General features: G+C 36.0%; 2 protein-coding genes and 1 non-coding gene across 3 annotated transcripts in view; 1 reads left to right on the top strand and 2 right to left on the bottom strand.

Moving 5' to 3' along the window:
* The window catches only part of IL23R (interleukin 23 receptor), a 54201-nt gene extending 30043 nt beyond the window's left edge, over window positions 1-24158 (bottom strand). The window contains exons 1-6 of the mRNA XM_019731100.2: window positions 24059-24158; window positions 22634-22736; window positions 21456-21752; window positions 15165-15288; window positions 7175-7335; window positions 3062-3207 (exon numbers count right to left, since the gene is read on the bottom strand). Coding sequence (XP_019586659.2) covers window positions 3062-3207; window positions 7175-7335; window positions 15165-15288; window positions 21456-21752; window positions 22634-22703 — 798 coding nt within the window. The 5' untranslated portion in view covers window positions 22704-22736; window positions 24059-24158. The remainder of the gene's footprint in view (window positions 1-3061; window positions 3208-7174; window positions 7336-15164; window positions 15289-21455; window positions 21753-22633; window positions 22737-24058) is intronic.
* Window positions 1-25712, top strand: part of LG06H1orf141 (linkage group 06 C1orf141 homolog) — a 163133-nt gene that overhangs the window by 75497 nt on the left and 61924 nt on the right. The window contains exon 2 of the mRNA XM_019730956.2: window positions 190-344. The gene's annotated coding sequence lies outside the window, so the exon portion shown is untranslated. The remainder of the gene's footprint in view (window positions 1-189; window positions 345-25712) is intronic.
* Window positions 10005-10111, bottom strand: LOC141572525 (U6 spliceosomal RNA). Its single transcript, XR_012497850.1, has one exon. It is a non-coding gene; the product is annotated as a U6 spliceosomal RNA (small nuclear RNA).

The following is a 25712-nucleotide window of genomic DNA, read 5'->3' as shown; positions in this document are numbered from 1 at the left end:
TCGATTTTTGACACAAGTTTGAGATGCCAGGGAGATAGTCCATGAAGATAACCAACAGGTGGATAAATATTCTCCCCATAATGTCAGCCTCGCAGGATCATCTGCGGGGCTGGCTGATACCTCAGTCTTCATGCAGCTTAGCTAAAAGGGGCTGAGAAGCATCCTCAATGCACTAATTTTGATTTTCAGGTGGGCTTCTTTTGTTCTACCAAGCCTGCAGCACGGCTCGCCTGGAAGTTAAGATGAAGAGTAACCATAACAGCCAGCATTTACTGAACATCAACTCTATTCCTGGCTCCCGACTAGCTCCTTAGAGCATTTGATCATCCCCACAGCCATTTGAGGTAGGTGCTTATCTTATTCCTATTTTAGGTATGGGAATAATGAGGCACAGAGAAGATAAGGGACTTGCGTAAGGTTGCACAACTAGAAAGTGGCAGAACCAGGCTTTGAACTTTACCCAGAGTCTGTGCACTTAGCCACAAGGCCTGCCACTTTGAACTAAAGAGCCTCCTTCCAGCCATATCTGATGGAGGCAGCGCTGAGGTGGAGGAGCAAATCGGTGGTCCTTTGTGTCCTCCCACTTTCTTGACTCCGACTTCCTGTCTCTGAACATGGCGGCAAAGGCAATACTTTATGCACGACCCAGACCAAACGGATGGGGTAGCAAATGTAAAACACAAAGCTTCATTTGGCTATTGCTGACTGGACTGTGGTCATCTGGATACAAATAGTGATTCACCTTTTTCTGTGTGAGTGGTTGCATATGGAGGAACCATCGTAGAAGGGATAGGATACAGGTTTTGGATTGAAACCTCTTCTTTCATTTTCCAAGTATTTTTTGGATGCCCAAAGTGATGAAAGATCTGTGAGAGACTTAGTTACTAACACTGTAAAGTTTGGAGAACCTGGCTTAAGTTCTTTCAAACCCATTTTATAATGGAGTTGACACTACCTATCACAAAAGATTGTTATGAAAATTAAATGAGACAACAAATATTCTCTCAGTTCCTTAATTTGCCTGCTGCTGATAAAGAGAAGTTTTTGAAAAGTGAGCTCAAATTTACCTCTAAGTTACCGAGTTTCACAGTGGCATACGTAACAACACCAGGGGGAGCAGAGAACAAGAGCTTCAAGCAGAAAACAGTTGGTTTCTGAAAACCTACTCAGAGATACAGATAATGTAATTCTTTCCTATTCTCTAAACATTCTGATAGCCAATTACTTCTTCCTACTTATGCCAAATAAGGGAGTTTCATATTCTCAGTATCCTATGACTGAAACACTACACAGAGACCCCAGGTGTCCAATTTGGTCAAAACTCTATTAATTCAAAATCTGAGATTCAAGAATTTCATTTAGGTTGTTTTCAAATTTACCTAAATTGCACATAGGCAAAAGATTTACTGTGATTTTGTTTTGTGTTGATCTTGCTTGTCCCAGGCTTTAAGCATGGAGTTGCTGTGCACACAGAGGCCATAATTATTTAATCAAGGAGTTCAGCAGGGTCATCACTTGGGTATTGACCAAATGATGCAGCACAAGGACTCAAATCTAAGTGTAATCTAAACAATGGTAAAGTTCACATTTCTGGTTTAAATGAACAAGAGTAAATAAACAAGTTGACATCAGAGATTTATTTTTAAAGAGCTATCTTTAGAGCATGTCATGAAGTCAGTATGGTTTTACCCTTGTATTCTTGACACTTTTTAAACTCATTGCTGTACAGCAAAACCAATGTACAGAATGATGAGGCTGAAGTAGTAGAAGCCTTTGGAGTCACACTAATCTCCAAAGATTAATGTTGAATACATATCAGTTCTTGTTACTCCCTGAAACTGGTAAATTCACACATGATGTATAACTCTTTTTTCTGGAAGGGAGGATTGTTTTTATTTTATTTTATTATTTTATTTTGATGAGTGTATTCAATCCACCATCTTCACCCAGAACTAACTAACTAACTAACTAACTAACTTTCTTTCATTTTCACCTGTCTCCCACCCTATCCTCGTTGGCTATCATCAACTTCTTCTCTATATCTATGGGTCTGTTACTGTTTTGTTTTGTTTATTCATTTTTTCAGTTTTTTAGATTCTACCTTTAAGTGAAATCATATGGTGTTTGTCTTTCTTTGACTTATTTCACTTAGCATAATACCCTCCATGTTGTTGCAAATGGTAAGATTCCACTTTTCTTTATTGCTGAGTAATATTCCATTGTGTGTGTGTGTGTGTGTGTGTGTGTGTGTGTGTGTGTGTGTATATATATATATATATATATGTTACATCTACTTTATCCATGTATCCATCATACATGATACACAACTCTTCATTAAGCAAAGCCAGACAACTCTATTCCTTAATTATTTTGATTAAATGGCAGTTTATTGTACTTGAAAATAATAAAATGACATTTCTTTTCAAATACCTAACATTGGAACTTTTTCCTCAGACTAATGTTCCCCTATAATTCAAATTAGTGAGTTTTTATTAATGTTCACTATTGCTGTCATGTGATATGATTTTTATTAATGAACCTTGTAACTATACTTCTAAGATACTTGGTGACTTCCCATTGATATTTAAGGATGGTTAGTATATCTAGACATTCACTTTTTACCTTATACTCATCTAAGACTGAGGCCTATACTAGTAACAAATCTTACATTTGAATTGCACATTTTTTCATTTAAAAGGAAACACCCATAAATCTGAAGTTCGTTTTGAAAGTTTTTAGTTTTCTGGATGCCTATTAAATTTCAGCATAGAAATATAAATTTCACCCTAGGAGATACTGAATTGCAAGGAGCGAAATAGATGGATCTCTCTTAGCTTGACATCGGTCTATTTAACATTTACAAAAGGGAAGAGGACCTTTTCAGAAAACATCTGTTTGAAAGCATATGGTAATCAGTAGAACTACAGTGGTTTGAATATCACACAAAGAATCAGATAAAAACATGTGAAACAGATCATTATGAGTCCACTGTGGTCACTGACTGTTGGTTGGCTTTTCTTTCATTCACTTACATGTTAAAGAATAGTGAAAATTAGCTTACATTCCAGGTTTGGTTTGTTGTAGCCTTGTATCTCATTTCACAGGAAAGCTTTTCAATAGCTGTTTGACTATTCCAATGAATTATGGTCTTGGGCACTGTAGTATTTATATCCTCAGCTCTGGAAATAATGGATGCAGAGGGTATCACTAGAAAAAAACAAAACAAAACAAAACCCAGCAATTTAAAACTTGCCTGGGAGAAATGTGTATCTTTGCATCAGTCTATAGACATGTTAAAACTCAAAGTACTAAAAAAACAATTCCATGATCTAATTAACAATTAATGATTTTTTTTTCTTGTTTTCTAATCTATTATGTAGGAGAAATTTGTGATTATTAAGTAAAATTTTATTCAGCCCGTTCTTTTCTTTTTAATGAGCTCTATTAGTCTTATCTTTCCCCCCACCTCCCAACACCTTATAATCTTAACTAATGAAATGCCTGGACTTATTAACAAAGGAATGTAAGAAAGAAATAAAGGAGATAGCTCTTTTTCCCTGCATCTGTTTAGGAAGAGATGATGTTTTGCCTCCTAAATTTAGTTCAGAGAATTTGATTTGATAAGATGTTAAATTGAGACCTCTTACAATAATACTGTTTTTATTCTCTGGTATTATAGGGACATTTGTATGAATATTTATATTTATTGCTAACTTGTTTTATTCTCCATTAAAACAAATCTGTACTTGAAAGTATGATTTGAACAAAGCAAGTTTCACAAGACCTTAAGATTTTACCAATTATTTCTATATTCTATGATAATAACTTTCCAAGAGGAAGTGAAATTCTGATTGGTTATCTTACTAGTTCTTTTTTTGTACTAGGAGTAATAGTGTAGCAGGAATCTCTATATTTCTAACCTGTATGAATAATTGAGAGTTTATTCTTGCTTGTTTAAAGTTTGTTCTGCCCGAATAGAATAGAATCATTGGCACTTTCCATTTCTCCTGTATGCATCATTAGAACAATAAAAACCTATGAGTTTGCTGCATTTGTTATTTAGCAAAGAACTCAAGAGCTTGTATATGTGTTTTTTAGGGACAATTTTGCAGTTTAATATTCTTATGAATTAGTTTTCATTTATTCTAAATGTATAAAGTATTCTTTGGGAAATTTATTGTTTTATTATCAATAACTGGTATCTTAAATTATGTTCACAGGTATATGATTTATAGATAAATATAAATATTAAAGATTTGCTCTCTAGTAGCACAGTTTTAGAATAAGATCCTTGGGCTAAACCTAGCACAGGCCAGAAGCAGTAGTAGCGGAATTAATCTAATTAAAGAGCTTACTACACTGAAGTTTTACCATCTGAATCCCATAGTTGATTTCCTTTAGCTAGTATAAGCTTCTTGTAAAAAGAATCAGTATTCAGAGATTTCTAGAGTCAGAGAAGTGGGCCCCCTCGGGGGTTCTGAAACCACTTGGAGCCACTTAAGCACCCTCAAAGTTATAAGTTATTCACACCCTCCTGTCTCCCATCTCTGAGTTTGGCCTAACACTGGTATAGCAGCACAAGATTCTGAGACCCCTTTGCAGAAAGAAATATTCTGGGGAGGAACCAAAAGTCTGTTTAGTCTTATGAGAAATGCAGATCACAGTAAGTCAGGTTTAAGACAGAGTCTTAGAACAGAGCAAGTCAATGCAATAGTGAGCTAAGCCTTTAGGTTTATGAGCTTACTTTTTTCAAATAAATATATGTTATATAACATGTACTTGAACACGTATTTTGTAGTTTGTTTGAGCTGTTCTCTTTACTAGCCATGTGACCTTGAACGATTTATTTTCTGTATAATGGGCACGGTACCATGTGTAGTTGTTTCCAGAATTTAATGTGATATACTTGTTGTCTGGGACACAGTAGGTGTTCAAAAATGGGTGTGATAATGTTAAGATCATAATAAGATCACAATGATAATAATCACAGTAATACTACTAATAATAATTTAGTTCCTAAAAATGACATTGCCAAAATGATACTGGACATGATAGCCTTTAAACATCATTAATCCATTGAAGGGAATCTTTTTTAAGAAAAAGGCCTATTGTGGAATCCTACCTCAAAATGTAAATTTACAAAAATGTGTAGATCATGGTCAAGAGAATGACAACTCCAATAATATACAACACAATGGAGTTATTTTTCATCACTACCGTCAGCAGTGTTTGTTTTCAAATCTAATATTCAGAGCATAAGGACAGATTTTTAGACCTATCCTGTTAATTGAGATAGTTGAGTTTAGCCAAGGCAGAAGTTGAGATAATAGTTCTAATCAAAGATCCTAGTGATCCCCAAAAGATACCCATGCTGTATCCCAAAAGATGACATCACGTCCCCTAGATCGTTAGTCAGCAGGAAAGTTGTCAGACACATTGCAATGTGCTTTTAAATAAAAACTGAGGATAAGAGTTGAGGATGTTGGAATTAGAGGCTTCCTAGCTCTGCAATCTCAAATTTCTTAACGCCACTTAGCCTCTGTTTCCTCACGTCTACATTATAATTTCTTCTACAAAATAGGGCTGTCGTGAGGGTTAAATAAGATAATGTATGAAATAGCAATTAGCACTAAAGAAAGTGCTGCATAAATGTTAGCCTGCTGAAATCATCCTTAACACAGCAGTCCCCTCTTATCTGTGGGGGGTAGGTTCCAAGACCCCCAGTGGATTCCTGAAACCACGGATAGTACTGAACCCTATGTATATTGTGTTCTTTTCTGTACATACATATCTATGATAAAGTTTACCTTGTAATTAGGGACAGTAAGAGATTAACAGCAAAAACCAATAATGAAATAGAACAATTATAACAATATACTGTAATAAAAGTTACGTAGATGTGCACGCTCTCTCTCTCGTTTTCTCTCACAATATTTTATTGTACTGTACTCACCTTTTCACTAAAAGGAAGCACTTTATGGCTTGTCTTTGGCATATCCAAATTACTAGCATCACTACTCTTGTTCTTTGGGGTCGTTATTAAGTAAAATCATGGTTACTTGAACACATGCACTGCAATACTGCTACAGTAGTAGCTTATTACATAACGGTGGAAACTCGGGACAAAGGGATGATTCACTATCCAGGCAGAAGGTAATAGGATGGCTGGAGATTTCATCACACTACTTAGAGGGGCGCACAATTTAAAACTTATGAATTTTTTAATTCTGGAATTTTCCATTTAATATTTTTGGACCATGGTTGACCAAGCATAACTGAAGTCACATAAAATGGAACCATGGATAAGGGCGGACTGCTGTGATAAAAACAGGAATAAATGGCAAAAAGATCTCCCAATAGAGGGTGATTCACACTTGGTACTCTTTGGCTGAACTCAGGCTGTAGGGCTGGGATGTAGTTGTAAAAGGCTCAAATTATAAAAGGCCAAATTACTTTTTGGAATATATCTTAAGAAAGAAACCAACTACAAGCAAAACTTTAGCCAAAAGGTTGTTCAAGTGTAGTTTATAATGGTGAAAATTTGAACAGTCTAAATTTCCAGTGATAAGTGATTAGAGACACTTATTAAAAATAAGATTGTAGATTAAATTAATTGAAATATTTATTCTTTGTTGTAAGTTAAAAAGGCAAGATCTAAAAATATTTGAAGAAAAAATGTTAACATTTGTTAAATTTGGCTGGTAAACATAGAGATGTCTATGTAATTCTCTAAAATTTTCTATGTATCTTGTAAAACTTTTCAAAATAAAAACAAAAACATAACTTCCACAATAGTGTATACAGAAGAATTCTTTAGTATGCTGTACTTTTCACAACATCAGACTCATAGCACTTTATTCAAATCCTTATTTCTTTCCATCTTCTCTGGTGGATCACGAGATATTTAGGGCAGCAGGTACCTTATCTATTTTACTCCCCCTAACACTTAGAACAATGCCTGAACATAAAAAGTTATCAGTAAATATTTTTAAAAACACATACACCCATGTAGAAATTATGGGCGATTCTTGTTTTTGTTTGTTTGTTTGTTTGTTTTTTAATCATGATCTACAGGAACTTTTGGGAACCACATTCAGATCTAGACTTCATTTAGTAGGTCAGCATGAATTAGTTGTTTATTTGTATAGACATTATAGAATTTCTTAGTCTTTACCTATATCATCCAGGTGAATTTGCAGTTGTTTTGACTTCTCCATGCCTAGTACATTTGCAGCTTGGACCCAAACCAAATATTTCTTGCCTCCTTGTAATGAATCAATGGAGATGTTAATGTAATTTGAGGTGAGAAATTGTTGTTCTTCTTCTGTCTCTAAACTTAAAAAGAAAAAAAAAAGATTATAATCACCGGTTTTTTTTGGCTTCAATTAATTATTCCTCGATTTTTTTGCTGCTACCTTTTTAGCCTGCGTTGAGAATGCAACATATACTGAAGAATGAATCAAACTTGATTTTATTTTGAGAATTTTAAAAAAGAAAGTCAAAACTATCTAAGGCCACAGTATGACTTTCATGGCACTAAGCAATTTTATCTTCATAAACTCCTATTAAGAAAATAAAATAGTACATATGTGTGTGGGTGTGTTTATGTTTATATATATATACACATGCATACATTTTTAGAGATGATGTTTTACAACCATTGTTATAAAAGCAAATATATTAATATTACATATTAAAACATTTTCTTCGACTTAACAATTCATTTTTTCCTTCTGATTTTAAATGAAATTAAACATTTTGTGGACTCCTGAAAGTATTGTGGGCCCTGGGCACTGCTCTGCCTATTGAATAAGTCAGCTCTAGACATAGCTTGAAATAAATGAGCACATTCTGGGAAGGAGTATTGCATAGGGGTTCAGTGCAAGGGCTGTGAGTCAGACATTTCTACCAGATGTAGGGTGAGTGGTAAGAATGGGGTGGGGGGTGATGATGGGGTGAGAGAGCTGGATGGGGTAGGGGAAGACTAAGCTTCCAGGTAGAAAAAAAACTGGCATGTTCTGAAACAAATGAAATGACAAGCCATTTTTGAAAAAGTTCAACAAATTCAGTACTCTGGAGCATGAAAGTGCAAGAAATAACTTGAAATAGAGCAGACCAGGTCAAAAAGACCTGCTGTGGATTTTGAGAATAAAACTGACTGGACCTGGTGGCTGATTGGATGAGGGGAAAGGAAGTCTCTTGTTGCTGAAGAGGATGGAGAAGATAGAAGGGAGAGACCCAGTTTGGAATGAGAGAGAGTGAGAGAGAGAGAGCTATTAAATTATCACTTCAAATTATATTTATCTATGTTTCTACCATTAAATGATTGAGGATCTCTAATCTGCCAATTAAACTTGGTAAAGTTTCAAATGTTATTTGTTAAGGCTAAAACTTCAAGTTTTATTGATTGACATTGGCTTTGAACACAAAGTTTGAGCCTCTCTTTTAAATCTTTTAAAAATTTCTACTCCACAGTATTTTACGGGGGTAGGGGTTGGGAGAAGTGGAAAGGAGAGTACTGGAGAATGTTTCTTCCCCTATGGTCTCGTTTTTGTGAAGAGAAACTGTCCTTAAACCTCCCTCCTCTTGCCCTGCCCCTTGCTCACTCTTCCCTCTTGAAAGTAGGGGTGATTCTACTCAAGAAGAATTGGGCGTATGAAACTCATTCCCTTCCTCCTTCTTTTTCCCTCAGGAGTCAAGGAGACCAGAGACATGACCTGTTGCAGTCTAATACGCTGCGCCTCTAATATGCTATAAGATTTAGATGAGTGAGTTGCCCATGTGGGGACCTGCAGCTGGCTATGATTCAGGACGAGGGCAATAAATCTGTTTATTCTGGGAAGATAAATGTTAGATAGTTTACTGTTGCCACGTACCAAAGCCATGCTCTCCATTATGAAGCCTCATCAGTAGTAAATAGTATAAAGTATTTAAAAGTAGTTAAATATTTCAATAAATATTTAACATTAATTGAAGTTTAAATAGTTTTATATTTCAGTGGCTGCCTCTGGTTTCTCTCAGGTGGTTTAGAACTCATGAGGGAAATACGCAGAAATAAATATAGACCCCCCTCAAACTCTTAGACACCATTATGTATAATCAGATCCATTCATAATACAAAAGTGTTTTCACTGGTCTTCACTAAGTTGGTACCTCTTGTACCTTTTGAACTAAAAACTCTTCTTATTTCCTTTTTTTAAGCTTCTCAGTCAGCTGTTCCACATTCTTCATTACTACATCCAACTTACCATTTCAACTCGTTCTTTAAGCCCTTGTGATTCCGAGCTTCACTTTTCGCATGAAACTACTCTTCTAAAATGGTGTCCTTCCCAAGGTGAGTCCTCAGAATCCTCTTCTTAGCATCTGTTCCTCTTAATTCCTTAAACTCTTACTTCCCTTGGCTACCGGGCCCTGTTGTATTTTCTGAGATCCCACATTTCTTTTTCACACCTGCTTAGTGACGTCTTTCCTCCTCCAACCCTCCGCCCGGGTCCCCCTCCCTACTCCTCTTACCCCACCATATTGAGGGTCAGCCCTTCGCACTTGTGTTTCGCTTAGTTCTTTCCCTGGCTAACTCATCTTCCAGGCTTCCATTGCTATTCCACACGTAGGGCTACCACATATCTGCGCTTTCTCTGGTAGCTGCATTTGAATGTAACCTGAGACCAGAACTATAACACCTTCCCAACTAAATTATCTTTCAGTGCAGATCGGCGCTTGTTGCCAGTTACTCCGTCTTGTCAACAGCATGCTGCCTTTTCTGATCCTCAGTTTACCATTTTTAACAACTTTCTCTCATTGCTCTTAAGAGCCCACCGCAGAAGGTGAAGCATTATTAAAAATGTTTTTTTTATCTTGTATTTTTTCCCTGTTTTGATAGCTGTGGTCATGGTGTAGTTTCTACCTCTATACTATCGGTTAGGTGTATATTCCTTGTAGATTCCTAGTTAATTGTACTGCATTGTGAAACCTAACTTGATATAGATATTCTACATGCTGCTATTTAACAAATTGAATGCTTTACAAGTTTGCACGTCATCTTTGATCGAGGGTCATGTCCATCTTCTCTGCACTGTCTTAATTACAGTATTTGTGCTGCTGAGGCAAGCACCGGCCTAATTTCTTTATCTAGTATCATCAACTGCTCTCTGTCCTAGGGGACTGATTTGATAGGTTTTGTGGGGAAGAAACAGTTTTAAAAAACCACTGTCATTTTATCCCCAGGGCTCCACTTTGGGTCCTGTTACTACTGTGTGTTTACACAGCAACTCCCGAATTTCTCCAGCCCATGGAATCCCAGCCAGGATTATAACTTGCCAGCCACTTAGATTTCTTGAAATCCAGAATGACATGCTTGCTAAGACACAGAACTCCAGGGAGGAAAAGAGGAACCACCCTTACACTACCAAGTAATAAATGCATTTATAAATAAAAATACTATAGAAATGATATTTTTACTTTTTAAACTTATTGCCACTACCAGAGCACGGTAACCTCAGCAGACAATTAAGAAATCTCTCTGAGGCTGACAAGGGTGGGTGAGTAGAGGGTGAAGGGGATACATAGCCTGCAGGTAGCGGCACCTACTCTATTTCCGCTCAGGTGTTTAACTCTCAGTGCATATTTCCTGCTGCTGCCTCTTTCCTCTCACCAGCAGGGAGATCACTATGAACACCATGAGAGGACAAGAAGGACATATCATGGGGATGAAAAGCACAGGGCTTGGGTTTTAGAGCCAGGCTCAGGTTCAAACTCCCGCTCTGCCCCTGGATAAATTGTGGGACTTGGAGCCAGGGACTTACTCTATGGCTCTAATGTCACCTTCTCTGTAAAACAGAAATAATGTTTACTTCTCTGTAAAACAGAAATAATCACATCGTTGTTATCATGAGTAAATGAAATAAATGAATAAATGAAATAAGAAAGCATGGAGCAGGTGGCTTCACACATAATAAATGACTTATTAAAAACAATTATTATTATGAAATAAAAGGTGTTTATAACATGGCTTTTACACATGCTAAAAAATAAAAATGAAACTTTAAAAATTATATTTCAACAAGTGAAATTTTATATTGCTTGTATCTGAAGTCAAATCATGCCATTAAATTTAAATGTTTGCACAGTTGCCAAATCTTCTTTCTGAAATAAGGTGGAATATAAATAAATTAGCAGAGAGTTTGTGAAAAGGTATGCTAACCTCATGCTAAATAAGAATTAAAATGTGGAAATGGCAACTATGTGTAAGTAGGGCACCTTTGAATATTTTTCAGTTAGAGAAAAACCACATGCATGTTCTTAATTGATTCGTGGCTAATTCTTTTACCGCACATATTGAGACCACAATCAAAATGAAAATGTATTCTCAAACTGACATTAACCATAGTTACTAGGTAATTTAATTCTGCTTTTAAAGCCTACCCTTTCATTAGCACCTAGACCACAAAGCACTATTTTAGGTGAAGAATCTAACAATAATGACTGACTATATACATTGGGACTATTTTTACATAAAACTATATTACAAAGTTTTTGAATTTCCTATTTCTATTTTTATGTGCTAATTCATACACAACAGATTATCTGTTGAAAGGAGTCAGCATGATGTATATATTCTCTGAAGTTTCCTATGCATCTCACTCTAGTTACAGTTAACAGATTTTCAATAAACACTGCCAATTTATGGTGATAATGATGAATAGTGTCTTCCATTTATTAGTCACTCATTCAACAATATTTACTTAATACCCACTATGTTCCAAGCACTATTTTAGACACTGGGGCTACAACAATGAACAAAACAGATAAAGTCCCAACCTCCGTGGAGCATACTACATTCTGCTAGAAACAAATAAATATATAGTATGTCCTGTGGTGATACATGTTCAGAAGAAAAATAAAGAAAAAGGGGTTGGGAAGTGCTAGAAGTAGGTGAGAGGATTTTATGTTTTAGGGAGGTGGGCAAGGCTTATCTGAGAAGGTGACATTAGAGCCATAAACAATCAAGTCTCATGGCTTCTGGACGAAGAGCCTTCTAGGTAATGGCAAAGGCCCTGAGTCAGGACTTTGCTTGTCCCGTTTAAAGAATAGTAAGGAGCTGAGTGAGGTTTTTTAGAGTAAGGCAGACAGAAAGGGATTAGAGAAGTGATCAGAGGGTTATGGAGGAGGGAGACATGTAGAACGCATCTTAAGCTCACACAGGGCAGCTGAAGGACTCTAGTTTTGACAGAGTGAAATGGGAGGTTTTGAGCAGAGGAGTGACATGATCTGATGTGCATGTGAAAAGAATTAGTCTGGCTACTTGTGAATAACTAATGAACCATAGGAGGGCAAAGGTGGAGGCGAGGGCACTAGTTAGGAAGTTCTTGTACTAACTCAGATGAGAGATATGGCTTGGACCAGGATTACTATGCAGGTAGTGCGAAGGGGTCAAATTTTAAAGCTAGATGCAGTCGAGTTCGTCCGAAGGCTGTGGATTATTGTTAAACTGATTACCCTTGTCTCCCCCAACACTTGTTCTTGACTGGCTTTGGGTTTTGCCTAATCAAGGGTGGTAATGGGCAGTTTACATAAATTAATCAAAACACACATGAAAGTAACTTTTAGTTTATGACTTGAAAGGAAAAGACATTAAAAAAAGAAAGAGTTAGCCCAGTCGGTTTTGCTGATCATTTGTAGAGAAGAATACAGGAGGAGGCCAGTGATTTTGACCTGAATAGTGCAACGGATGGAGTTGCCATTTACTGAGAAGGGGAACGCAAGTCTGGGGAGAGAAGACTGGGTGTTTGATTTTGAAAATGCTAACTTTGAGTTACCTTTTGGATTTCTAAGAGGGAATGTTAAGTAAGATGCTAGGTACATGGTAGCTACAGTTCAGGAGAGATTTTACTTGGTGTTACTCTAAAAAAATTATGAGCTTTTCATCACAGAGATGGTGTCTATTTTTTTTTTTTTTTTAATCTGTAGAGTTTAAAATGGTGCCAAGAAGACAAAATGCTAAATAAATATTTGCTAAGGTGACTTGAATAGAATGGAATGAAGGGCCACCATCATTCATTCATTTTCATTTAACAAGTATTTGTTGAATAGAAGGCACTATGACAGATATAAAAGAGCTTCCAAGGTAAAGAAAGAATATATTTACAGGAGGCTGTTGAGGGTATTGGGACAACAGCAGGTAGGTGCTTATTAGCAGAATTCATAAGGGTACAGAAGGGTACAGGAGGGTGTATAAATGGCCACGCACCTCTGCTGGTGGGATCACTACAAAGGTACTGGGGAGAAAGAAAGTTCCTGAAGTAATACAGACACAATTCTTCTACTTTATAACTTCAACCCAACCCCAGAAGAAAGCCTTGATGACCCCTATGCTGCCATAGAGGGAACTCTACACTTCTGCCATGCGTGAAACAAGTGGGAGGGCTGAGGTAAATGCCTGTCAGTATATGTGATTTTACTGGAAAATTGAACCACATGATTTGGAAGTGAAACCTTGCAAATGCTGAGCTCTACCTATCTGCCAAAGAGGAAAATACATGAAGAACCCAGGATCTAGAAGAGCCTTTTTAAAACTGATACTACGTCAACCACAAAATTTATTATAAGTCATCTTTTTCCTTGGAAGAAAGACCTTTTTGCTAGTTAGAAAAACTGACGTTCTCTTCTCTAATTTTTTTCAATTCCTGGATGTGCTTTTAATTGTAAGATGAACAGATGTTTATCTGTGCTTATAGGAGCTCATTCTGGAATTTTTTAGAATAGAGCATTCATTGTTTTATGCTAATCTTTCATGTCCTCTTTAAAATATGATAAGATCGCATTAATCTGTACTCCATTAATTAAGATTTTGCGTTAGGTTTGTCTGATTTGGGCTATAATTTATAGTTGGATTTCAGGAGAAACAGTGAAAAAAATGTAATATATATGACCTTTTATTGTTACTTAACTAGACTCTGAAGGGAAAATGCAGGAAATGTCTATTTCTTGTTATCAGTTAGAATAATCGCTCAACAAATACTTATTGAGCACTTACTATATGCCAAGTATTCTAGGCTCAAGCAATACAGCATTGAACAAAACAAAAGAAAAATTACTGCCCACCTGAAACTAATATAATATTTAATGCCAACTGTAATTGAAAAATTAAAAATAAATAAATAAGCAAAAGAAACATCGATAGGGTAACCAACTTATCCCAGTTTGCCCACAACTTTTTTCAAATTGCTAATTGTATTTCCATCTTTAACACTAGTAGAGGAGTCCAAAATAGACTGACATACATAGATACAATTTAAATATAACATAGAAAGATTTGAACTACGTAGATTGAGAAGGGAACATCTTCCTATTTTGCAGTTTCTGAATAGTAGCAATTAAACATATTTTCCCCCCAATTTAATTTGGTATGAAGTAATATAACTTTTATGATCAACCACTTATCTTTAAGCATAAAACTTGAGAGATTTTGGTTGCATGGTCATCTTGGCTCCTGCAGTCTGGGTGTTGCTAGAACATAACAAACGATAATTTCTACAAAAGCCTCCTCAACTCTAAGTAGAAAGTGGTTATTTTCATTCATTTATTACTTTCCGTTTTAAAACTATGTCCCAGGAACTCTCTTAGACTCAAGCAAACCAGGAAAGTTGGTCAGCCTACATAGACACCAAATTCAAGTTTTGGGGTCATTGTTAATAATAACAGATTTCATGAATTTAGTGCTCACTATGGACCTGGCACTGTGATGTCTACTTTAAAAGCCAAATTCCACTAAAATAATTAGAACAAACCTGTGCAGTAGGTTCTGTGTTAGGCCTACTTTAAAGTAAAGAGAATGCAAGTTGGAGAGAATGAGTAAGTTGCCTAAACCCTTGAAGGCGATAGCTCTGAGATATAAAGGAAAGGTCCTCCTAAAGCTGTGTGGTGCTGTAGCACCATTAGGCCCCTGCCAGTGAATAAAAAGGTTAGAAAGATTATCGAACACCTTGCACCACGGGATGAAAATATTAATGGCCCCAAATGATTTGGTAGCTTCCCAGATCATAATTAGGGAATTGGGGATAATGGGAGTGTGTTAGAGGCTGGTTTCTTGGGTCCCTGCTGGAGGTAGAGCCCTGGCTGAACTGCGGTGGGATTGCTCGTGTCACCGTGCTGAGGGAGGAACCTACCTCTTCACATACACCACATACTTTGTGTCTATGTAGGTGGGCTTCCCGGGATTCCAGGTACAAGTCACGTTGCCTGAATATTCATAAATGACACAGGTTACCTTGTCAGGGACATCTGGTGGATCTGTAACAAAATGTATCACTTAGGAGCCACCATAGAAGCACAGAGTTCCTTATAAAGTAGTTTCCATTTTATCTGGGAAATCGGCTCAATCTCCACTCAGCGTTTCTCACTCCATCCCTACCACCTCATCTTACAACCCACTCTGCCATCAAACATTGATCCTCTCCTTTGTATATTTTACTATATTCTCCCCTCCTTTGGGGTTAATACTATAATCAAATTCCTCCCATTCAAAACAAAAAAGTCCCCTTCCCCTCAAGTTCTCTCCCCTCAGCTTCCACTGTATCTTTCTGTTTTTCTTAACAGCCAAGCTTTTCCTTTTTTTAAAAAAGAATCCATTATATTGGTCTTTTTCTTCATCTCCCATTTTCTCTTGAACCCCAAACAATCAAGATTTGTCCCCACAATTCCACCAAAACCACTGTTGCTAAGGTAGTTAATGACTTTCTAATCAACAAATCCCATGATCTCTACGCAGTCAGTAATGACCTTAACGTCTGCGGCCCTTAGTATTTTGATCACTCCCTTCTTGAAACCTCTGTGCCTTTTGGTTCCTGTGAAAGTGTTCTCCAAAGTGTTTTTCCACTACTCTGGAAAACTATCTTCTGCTCGGGGACCTATTCCACTACTCACTTTAAAAGTTTATGTTCATACTTACAGTGGAGTATTATTCAGCCTTAAAAAGAAAGGAACTTGTGACATATGCTACAACACAGATGAACCTTGAAAACATTACGGTAAGTAAAATGAGTCAGACACAAAAGGACAAATACTGTATGATTTCACTTATGTGACGTATTTAGAATAGTCAAACTCATACAGACAGATGTTGGTTGCAGGGTTGGGGGTGAGGGCAGGGAGGAAGGGGAATTGTTTAATGGATACAGAGTCTCAGTTCTGCAAGATGAGGCGTTCTAGAGCTGGGTGGTAGTGATGGTTGCACAGCAGTGTGAATGTACTTAATGCCACAGAACTGTACACTTAAGAATGGTTAAATGGTACATTTTATGTTGTGTCTATTTTACCATAGTGAAAAATAAAAAGGATTTGTAAACATTTTGGTAGTTACAGAATTCTATTTCAAGGTTCTCTCTTTCTCCCTCCCCCACACCTCCTCCCCACTTTCTCTGAGTGGCCATATTGTGGAGAGCATTGTTGGTTTCTGTCTGCTAGCACCTTTCCCTTTTCAGAACTGACATCTCCCTCACTCCTAACCTGATCCCCTCTTTACCCCTGCCCCAAGGGCTGTCAATCACTAGGTTCCACACAGAAGTGTGCCCTTGACCTAGGCTGACTAATCGAGTATTTCCCTTGGGAATGAACACATGACTCAAGATGAACCAATCAGAATTCTCCAAGCTACTTTTTCAGGAGCCATGATAAAAGAGGCACTTTCTAACCTCCTGAAATTGCTATCTCAGTTTGACTGGTGAGTTGCTGGTGGCCATCTTGCTGTCAGAGTGAAACAGTCTATTTAAGAATGAAGCCAACACAGGGGAAAAGAAAACCCAAGAGATGGGAAAAGATCAGAGAGTTCTGATGACATTGTTTGAGACCTTGGGGGCTGTGGAACCTATGAAACCCCACCAACTACGGAACAGCACCTGGAATTTTCAGTTACATCATCTAATAATAAATTACCAAGGTCAAGATCAAAAAAGAAGTATGGAAATATTGAATACTAATCATATACTTACTTTTCAGGTGTGCTTTCTCAGTTTGTGTCTACATGTGCAATCCTGTCGGGGAAACTAGACTACTCAGAGAATGACCGGACAAATAGAAGAAGGGGAGCTCATAAAAAATAAAAGTGCAGACATTTGTGAATCTGAAGTTATACCCAAAGATTTGTCTTAAATCTAAATATACTCCTGCTCTTCGCCTGTAAATCACCTACCAAAATTATAACTTGTAAAATAAGAAATAAAAATATGAAAAAACTTAACCTCACTGCAAATTGAAACAATAATAGATATCATTTAGAGTTATCAAATTGGCAAGGATTTTGAAAAATGGTAATCCGCAATGTCGGAATGGACTCATGAAAATCCTGTAACACACTTCTGGTGGGAGTGCAAATTGGTACAGCCTTTATGGAGAACACTTTACATATCACAACCTTTAAAAGCTGCAACACAGCTATTTTACATCTATCTTGCAACCCAGCAATGTTACATCTAGGAATACATCCTTAATGAAATGTTCATAGATATACAAAAATATTTGGCTAAAAAGATGTGCCTCTTAAAGTATTGTTCATACTAATGAAAAAAAAGGAAACAAAATACCCCAAAATTAGGTTAAATAAACTATAATACACTCCTAAAATACATCCCAAAACAAAGTTGTAGAATACAATTTAAGTATCTGGCCTTTGAAAGACACTAGAAATATGTTTAATTAGTTTAGTAAGTAATGGCCATATGATAAAGTGAGAAAAACAGACTGTGAAATTAGTATAGTGGTGTCATTTGAGAGGAGAGAGAGAGAGAGAGAGAGAGAGAGAGAGAGAGAGAGAGAGAGAAACTTGAAAGACATATTCCAAATTATTAAAGAGGGATTCTGTTAGTGGTGAGATTATGGCATTATAGAGATGATGGATATTTCTTTTTGCTGGTCTATTTTTTAAAAAAAACTCTATACATTAAATGTATTTATTGATTTTATAATTACAAATATTTTCTAACAGAAAGAATACACTAAAGTACTTTAAAACATTTTGGTGAGTTGTAACATTAAGTTCTAATGGGGAAAACAAGATGCCAAGTAGGGTAAAGAAATCTTTAAATTTTATTTGCACCTTAAAGAAGATAGCTGTGGAAACATAAATTTAAGTCATTTTGAATATTGATTGAGTTATGGTCCCTCAATGACTACTGATTGTGCTGAAGTTGTTTTTTGCCTGTTTTCAGAGAGACAGTATCATTGATTGAGCCATCATGAAACACATCTGTCAGTCTTTGGGGATACGTTATTCCATAACATTCTATATAAAGTAAATGCTCCATGTTATAACTATTTGGTGGTTAATTAACTTTGTGAAAGATAAAATAGATTATATACACACATGCAAATAAGCACAATATTTGTAAAATTAATGTGAAGCTATGTAAAGATGGGAGTATGAGTATACCTATGAGAGTAGCACCAGATTGTTGTTAGATTTCATTGGCAGCTTATTCAATGTCCAAGGACAAACACCTGCTGTACAGCCAGATACGAGACTACCCTGAAATATGCAAGGATGAGGCTTAAGTTTTTGCTCTTTCCCTCCCCTATTATTGAACCATTAATCACAGGCCAGGTTTCTTATTAATTCAGAGTCTGGCCAAGGATCACTTTCTACTGAGAGCTTCTTGAAGATAAAGTCTGTGATTCCTTCTTCTTTGAATATCTAGCATTTAACACATTTATGGTGCATAGCAATCTCTCAGGAAAGTGTATTTCATGAATTGATTGGCTTGATTAATAAAATGATAATAAGAAGACTTAACATGAAGAGAGACCCAATGCTTCTGGCAAAGATCACTCTTTTAATTCCTTACCCAAGGAGAGAACGGATAAGACTAATTGTGCCAGTAATGATACTTAATAGCAATGTTAAAGATGCATATTGGATAACAAGTCGGCTTTCATTGAGACAAGTAAAGATCAAAGATGGCTAAAGTTTTAGTCAAAGATATTTAAACTTTTAAATAAATGATTAAGTGGAAATAGGACTGTGCCATATATGGTTTATTTTAATTTGGTGATTTAAAATGCTTAAAGACATCTTATAGTGTTTTAGTCCCTGCTTGGTGTTATTCTAATAGAACAAACTTCCCATAATCAGTGCATTAATCACAGATAGGAATCTAAGAAGTGTTTAAAATTATGGCTAAAAATGAAAGTTGTGATAATAATAGTTTGTGTTTCACACATTACACATTTAAGTACAGAACATTTGGATATCTTTTCAGGGAAAGCTATGACTCATTTATCTTCTCTCTTTTATGACTTGTCTCCAGTCTAAAAATATACACATAATCACTTTTTAAAAAAACACACACCAGTAACGATAAATTGACATAGTAAAGTTCAGAGGACAAATATCCTGTGATCAAAGTGATCCAGCGAAAGCAATGTGATTTCTAGAGTACCACAAAAACCCTCAAAAACCTTTTTTTTTTGACCTACTTAACTAGGAAGTTTTGTTTGCTAAGAATTCAGAACACAAGAACACAGGGCTTCTTGAACCTAGGAGTTTGAGTAAATTTTTACCTGACAGTTACAATTTCACACTCATAACCAGAGGTCTATGTAAGAAGTTACAACTCACAGAGTAAATAATGTAGAGTGATGTTCTTTCCAAGTGGCCATTTGCAGAGAATAAGTGCTTCTGTTACATGGCTCTAGAAGGGGAGCCAAGGCCATTCTTTGATCCTGATCATCACCTGTTGTGTTTGGGGGCAGAGGCCCTTAGCCAACCTTGGAGAGCTGTTGGTCGGAATCTAGCACCCAAACTGCAACACGGGAAAGGAGGCCATACTTCTTTTTCCCTTTTTTTCCTCTTGCTTAAATTGGAAATTAACCTTTCCCCATAACTGTGGAAGTTGCTTTATTGCCTTCCGAAGAAATTGTATATTATCTCAACACCCCTCCCCCCAAAGAATCAATACTAAAGCATTGACGCATCAAGGGTTATTTATATTTCCCGAGGATGTGGACAAGGTAAGGAGTCCTCATACATCAGATAAGGTGCCTGTGGTTTCAATTACAGCAATTTAGGGCAAGTTTGTCATGTTATTATTTGTTTAAGGCATACATTTGCCAACCTTATTCTTTGACTCCAAAACTTACTACTTTCTTTTCTACTACTTATTTTTCTTCCTCAGTTCACCTCTGCTACCTCACATATTTTTCTCTTTCACAAATCGTGCAACATCAGAGGCCCAGAGTTAAGTAGGACAACGGCCTTGTTTTAGAACAAAGAAACCTGGTTTTCAGGCATGTACTCTAGGGGCCAGGAGGTCTGGCTCATGCTAGGTAAGGTCTGGAGGTGAGGAAGAAGAGCTCAGATTTGATTCTCATAAAGCATGGAGGAAGGGAGCATGGCAAAGACTCAAAGACCTCTCTGTCTTTCACTAAAAATGAGCCCAGATGCCATAAAGAATGAATATATGGGCTAAAACAGTGCTGAACTTACTGATCTATTCTTATTAGTAGAACCAAGAATTAAGTATATAATTATACAAATCAGCCCATATCACTGTAACTTCAAAATCTTCAGAATGCTGTACAAAAATTGAATTTAACAAATATTTTTAAGATTAACTTGATAAATTTTTTCTTAATTACAGGAATAAACACAATGATTCACAGTTGGGGCAGTGGGATGAGAAGCAGGGAATTGTATCAGAATTTCCCATGTATTAGCCAAAGGATGCATTTTTAAGGATTTAGGCATATTGGCATTGTACTTTCAAGTGTATAATATGATTTAAAATAAATTATTAAAATGGAGTGCTTACCACAGTCAGTATAATTTGCCTCATTTTACAGCTATGGAATTGAGGCTCAGATTGGTTAAGCAACTCACCTAAGGTCACATAGCTGGTAAGGAGTATAGCAGGAACACGAAGCTAGTTTTGCAACTGTTTTTCTCCCTAAACCTTAATCTCAAAATTTCACGTTGGTGTCTCCTTTAAGGTTGATGGTATTAGTTTGGAAGAAAAACAAACAAACAAACAAACAAACAAGTGAAAAACAGTTGAAAAAAGCAACATTTAAAGCCTGAGGCTGCTGTCTCTAATGTATGCTGTACCTGACCAGGCAAATGATGAAAACTGTTTTTTTGAATGCATTGGTCACATTTTTAACTTTGTAGAGTTCACCTTAAAAATTCATATTTCTGTCTTCTTTGGAATAGTCAAAAGATCTAGGAATATTGGGCCTTCACAAATGCTGAACTGGGCGGTGGCTGTCCCCAATAGACCATATAAGTGCTTCCTTACCTCGTATTTTTCACGAATCTGGACCCTGGAGACATTAAAGTTTGCCACTCCTATATTAGACTAATATACGAAATGAACTATAACAATTTGCCTCTATTTTTATGCAAGTTTCTTATTACCAGTTAATTGTTAGACCCTCTTTCATTTGGACTTTGAATGCATCCCAACACTTACATCCAGAAGAAATGTCGTTTCCACATATCAGTGTCTCTTGAAAATATCCAGGACATTCAGCAGTGCAATACACAGAGGCATGTGGTTCCAGAAAGTTGTTATACCGAAGCTGAGCTGTTGTTTTATTAATCCTTTTAATTTGAAATTTTTCTTTGATGCTATTTTTATAAAAATAAAGTTTTCTTGGTTGACAGTTCTTAATTGCTGCTTGGCAATATATAGAGATATTCATACCCATCGTAAAAATTGTGGCTGGTTCTACCCAGATGCGGCCAGAGCAGTTTATATTTGTAATTCCTGAAAATAAGTAGATTAAAATAAATTCCATGTAAAACATTAAAACAGGAGATTCAGAAGAACATGCTATTGCATGTAAAATTTATTCATTTATATTAACTAAATGATTTTAAACAGAAGTCCTACTTATCATTTGCATTTTTCAACAAGTTGTACAAAGTAGCTGGTGCCTTATTTCTCCTAAATCATCTTGGATAGTGTTGGTCTGACTCTGAAAATGTCCGACATCCTGCTGGAGGGATTCTAGTTCTGATGATGGAGCTACTTCTAGCTCTCTAATATAATGGTGTCCCAACCTAGAGAACACAGTTTGGAGCTTGTCGCTGAGGCACCTGCATCATCTGCAGAGTTTTCTTCAAGGTCTAGAACCCTGCTTTGGTGCTGCTTGTCTCCCAGTAAATGAATCCCTGCCACCTAGCCAGGATATCATTGCTTCCAATGGAAACGCCCACACGGCAATAGCTGCCCTGCCTGAACATCTGACGATCCCTTCCCTAGGGTTCTGATGTCTTTCATAAGGCTCAGCACAGTGCCTGACACAGAGTAGCCAGCACCAAGTGGTTTGTGGAATTGATTGAAATTCAAATTGTCAACATTTATAATTGTTCAAAGATGCCAACTCAAAGTAATTAACTCCTACATGGAAATGTTTGTATATGAGTTAAAGTCCTGTCCATTAGGGATGCGTGAGACGGGAATCCTGCAGCAGGAGGGAGGTTGGATTTTTAAATTTTATTCCATATAATTTTTATGTGCATGTAATTTTTCCCAATGTAATAATTTTTTATTCTTCAGAGATTCTAGCGTAATGCCTTGAAAGTAATAAACACTCAATACTTGATTTGAACAAGAGATAACCGTAGGTATTCAAAATACTGTACCTCCATGACACCAATTGAAGAATATATAAAGAGCTGTTACTACATCCCATTGAATCGTGACCTGATTCATGCCTGAAAGCAGGAAAAAGCTCTTTGTTCCCCTCTAGAAAAAAATACAAAAAAGAAAAAAAAAGTTTAAATTGTAATATTTTAATAAAATAGCAATAAAATAATAAAAGGCATTACAATTTTTTTCTAAGTTATTGTTTTTGATGAGAACCTTTGATTAGGAAGGAAGGAAGGAAAGAAACACTAAAGAAAAGTCACTGGGGTGTGAGGAGGTGTAATAGATGTTGAGAAGTAAAACAAAAGAATGGAATTTTATACCCTTCAAAAATCACTATGAATTATACTTTAGTAGGACATTTTGACCCTTGATATAATACAATTCCTCCTAATCTAGTCTCTCTCATCAAGAATCTCTTTCTGCTCTAACTCCTGAGGATGAATTTTTCTCCTGACCAGATGCACCTATCAAGCTCCAGAAATACCGTGTTTCCCCAAAAATAAGACCTAGCTGGACAATCAGCTCTAATGTGTCTTTTGGAGCAAACATTAATATAAGACCTGATCTTATTTTTATACTATACTATACTATACTATACTATACTATACTATACTATACTATACTATACTATACTACTGGGTCTTGTATTAATTTTTGCTCCAAAAAACGCATTAGAGCTGATTGTCTGGCTAGATCTTATTTTCGGGGAAACAAGGTATCAGTCTTTGATGAGTAAAACTTTGGTAAAACCAAAAATTTCAGAATTTCCAGAGAAAAGGCATTCAAAATGAAGAAAGATGAAGTGAGGCAAAGGCATATGTCTTATCACCAATTAAACTTACAGAAAGCCCATTATCTGTAGTATCAAATGAAATACATTATAAAAATTCCAAATAATATTGCCATTAATTTACAACTGGAGTCACATTATTTAGTGAATCAGTTTCTTACATTATTAATAATTCAGTTATTTCAGTTACTCAATTATCAACATTATTCACTTATTTCTATCTGTTTAATAAAACCTGAGCTTTTCATATAAAACAACAAAACAAAACTCGTGACTTGTGAAATAGCATAAAATATCTGATAACATTTTTAAAAACTGGGGTTCTCATGATTCATGAATATAGGGACCCCTTTCATAATTTGTTAACAATAGTAGGTCTTCTCTTTATCAATAATAGACAAAACAAGCCCTAAATGTTCCTAGTTAGAAGTTAACTACTCACCTAATAGAATATACACAGTGTTATTATTTAAAGTGATGTGATGTCAGACAATATTATAGATTCAACTTTCATCAGTAACCACTGTATGAAATATAAGAACATATAACAGAAAATAACTTTGCCTATGTATTTCCAAAAGGAAATACAGCTATTTTTAAATATTTGGATGGTCATTTTTTTCTTTACCTTTCGACCTGTTTGCAGCACATAATTCCACTTCACAGCCAGGCTGCTACCCCTGTGGCCTGCGTCATGTCTTCTTTCCCCACTGCCTGCCTGTCAATATTCACTTCAGATTTTCAGCTATGAGGCAAATGGAAATGTCAGCAAAGCTCTGACCTACATTGCTGATTCTTGAAGAGGAACTCAACTGTCCAATTCAAAATGACTGGCTCTTATGTCACTATTTGGAAAAACCCAGATTACTGAAAGTGAACTGCTTTGTCAGTCCTTTTTTCTTTTTCTTTTCCTCAGCTTAATTTTAAATTACTTGTCTCATCTAAGAAGTAGAACACATATACATGCTTTATCTGTCAAAATCTTTGACACCAAAAATATTACGCTTAGTTTTAATTTGCAACTATCATTGACATTAATTATAAATTTGTTTTTTAAGAAAACGAAAGTTTAAAGGCTACTGTTGACCGTTAATTTATTTAACAAGTATTTTTGAGTATCTACTATGTGCCAAGTATTGCTCTGGGCATTAAATGTATAATGGTGACTGATTACAGAAGAGCGCCTTTGTTTTGTTGTTTACAATGGTTAAATTATAAATTAGTTGCTTTGAACTATTGTCCGTGGTTTAGCAGGATTCTACGAGGAAATAAAAAGAAATGACTAAATATTTGTTTGAGTTATAACAGGCATCAGTGTGGGCCTTTCCTGGCATACTTTTTCTTCCTGCCTCCTCTGTATGTCCTACATGTGTATCGTTTCACTTTATATACTCCTTTCTATTGAAAATGACAATTAATTAACTTGTTTCCTCTGCAGGAAACTTCTTGAAGTCAGAAAAGATAGTATGTCTTTTTAATTTTTATATCTTTAGTTCCTAGTGCACTAGAATACTCTGGGTGAACACTTAAAACACTCCTATGCTCAGATTCATTCTAGAGAATGAAATCAGAATTTCTGGGGGTAGAGGCTAGTCTTCAATATTTTCAAAGAGCCACCCCAGGTGATTATAATGAGCAGTCAGGATTGACTGTCAACTGGGTTTTAATAATTCGTACCAATTTTCCAACCTCTGAAGGAAAGGGTGTGGGAAAACATTTCACATACCAAGAACAGAATGTGCAAATAATATAGATATTTTGTGACTGGTAAGTGTTTCTCCAAGTTGAGGGAAATAGGATTTGAGCTGGAAAATTAGGTCAATGGCAGAATGTAATGGGCTTTGTATTCCTGCTAAGTAGTTTAACCTTCATTTTGATGTCAGTCAAGAGATAGCAAAGATTGTTAAGTGGAAAAATAACATAATCAGAATGCATTTTAGAAAGATAATTCTAATTATAGTGCAGAGAATTGATTGAACATGAAGAGCCCAGTTAGGAGGCTATTGAAAATCAAAAGCTGATGAGGACCTAAAGCAAAGGAAAGGCAGTAAGAACTGAGAGGCGGAAATAGAATTGAGAACTACGGTGTTGCCCCGAAAATAAGACCTAGCCGGACAATCAGCTGTAATGTGTCTTTTGGAGCAAAAATTAATATAAGACCCAGTCTTATTTTACTATAATTTAAGACTGGGTATAATATAATATAGTATAATATAATATAATATAATATAATATAATATAATATAATATAATATAATATATGACCGGGTCTTATATTAATT

The sequence above is a fragment of the Rhinolophus sinicus genome, linkage group LG06, assembly GCF_036562045.2.
Source record: "Rhinolophus sinicus isolate RSC01 linkage group LG06, ASM3656204v1, whole genome shotgun sequence".
Taxonomy (NCBI): domain Eukaryota; kingdom Metazoa; phylum Chordata; class Mammalia; order Chiroptera; family Rhinolophidae; genus Rhinolophus; species Rhinolophus sinicus.
This window is presented reverse-complemented; position numbering and strand designations above follow the sequence as displayed.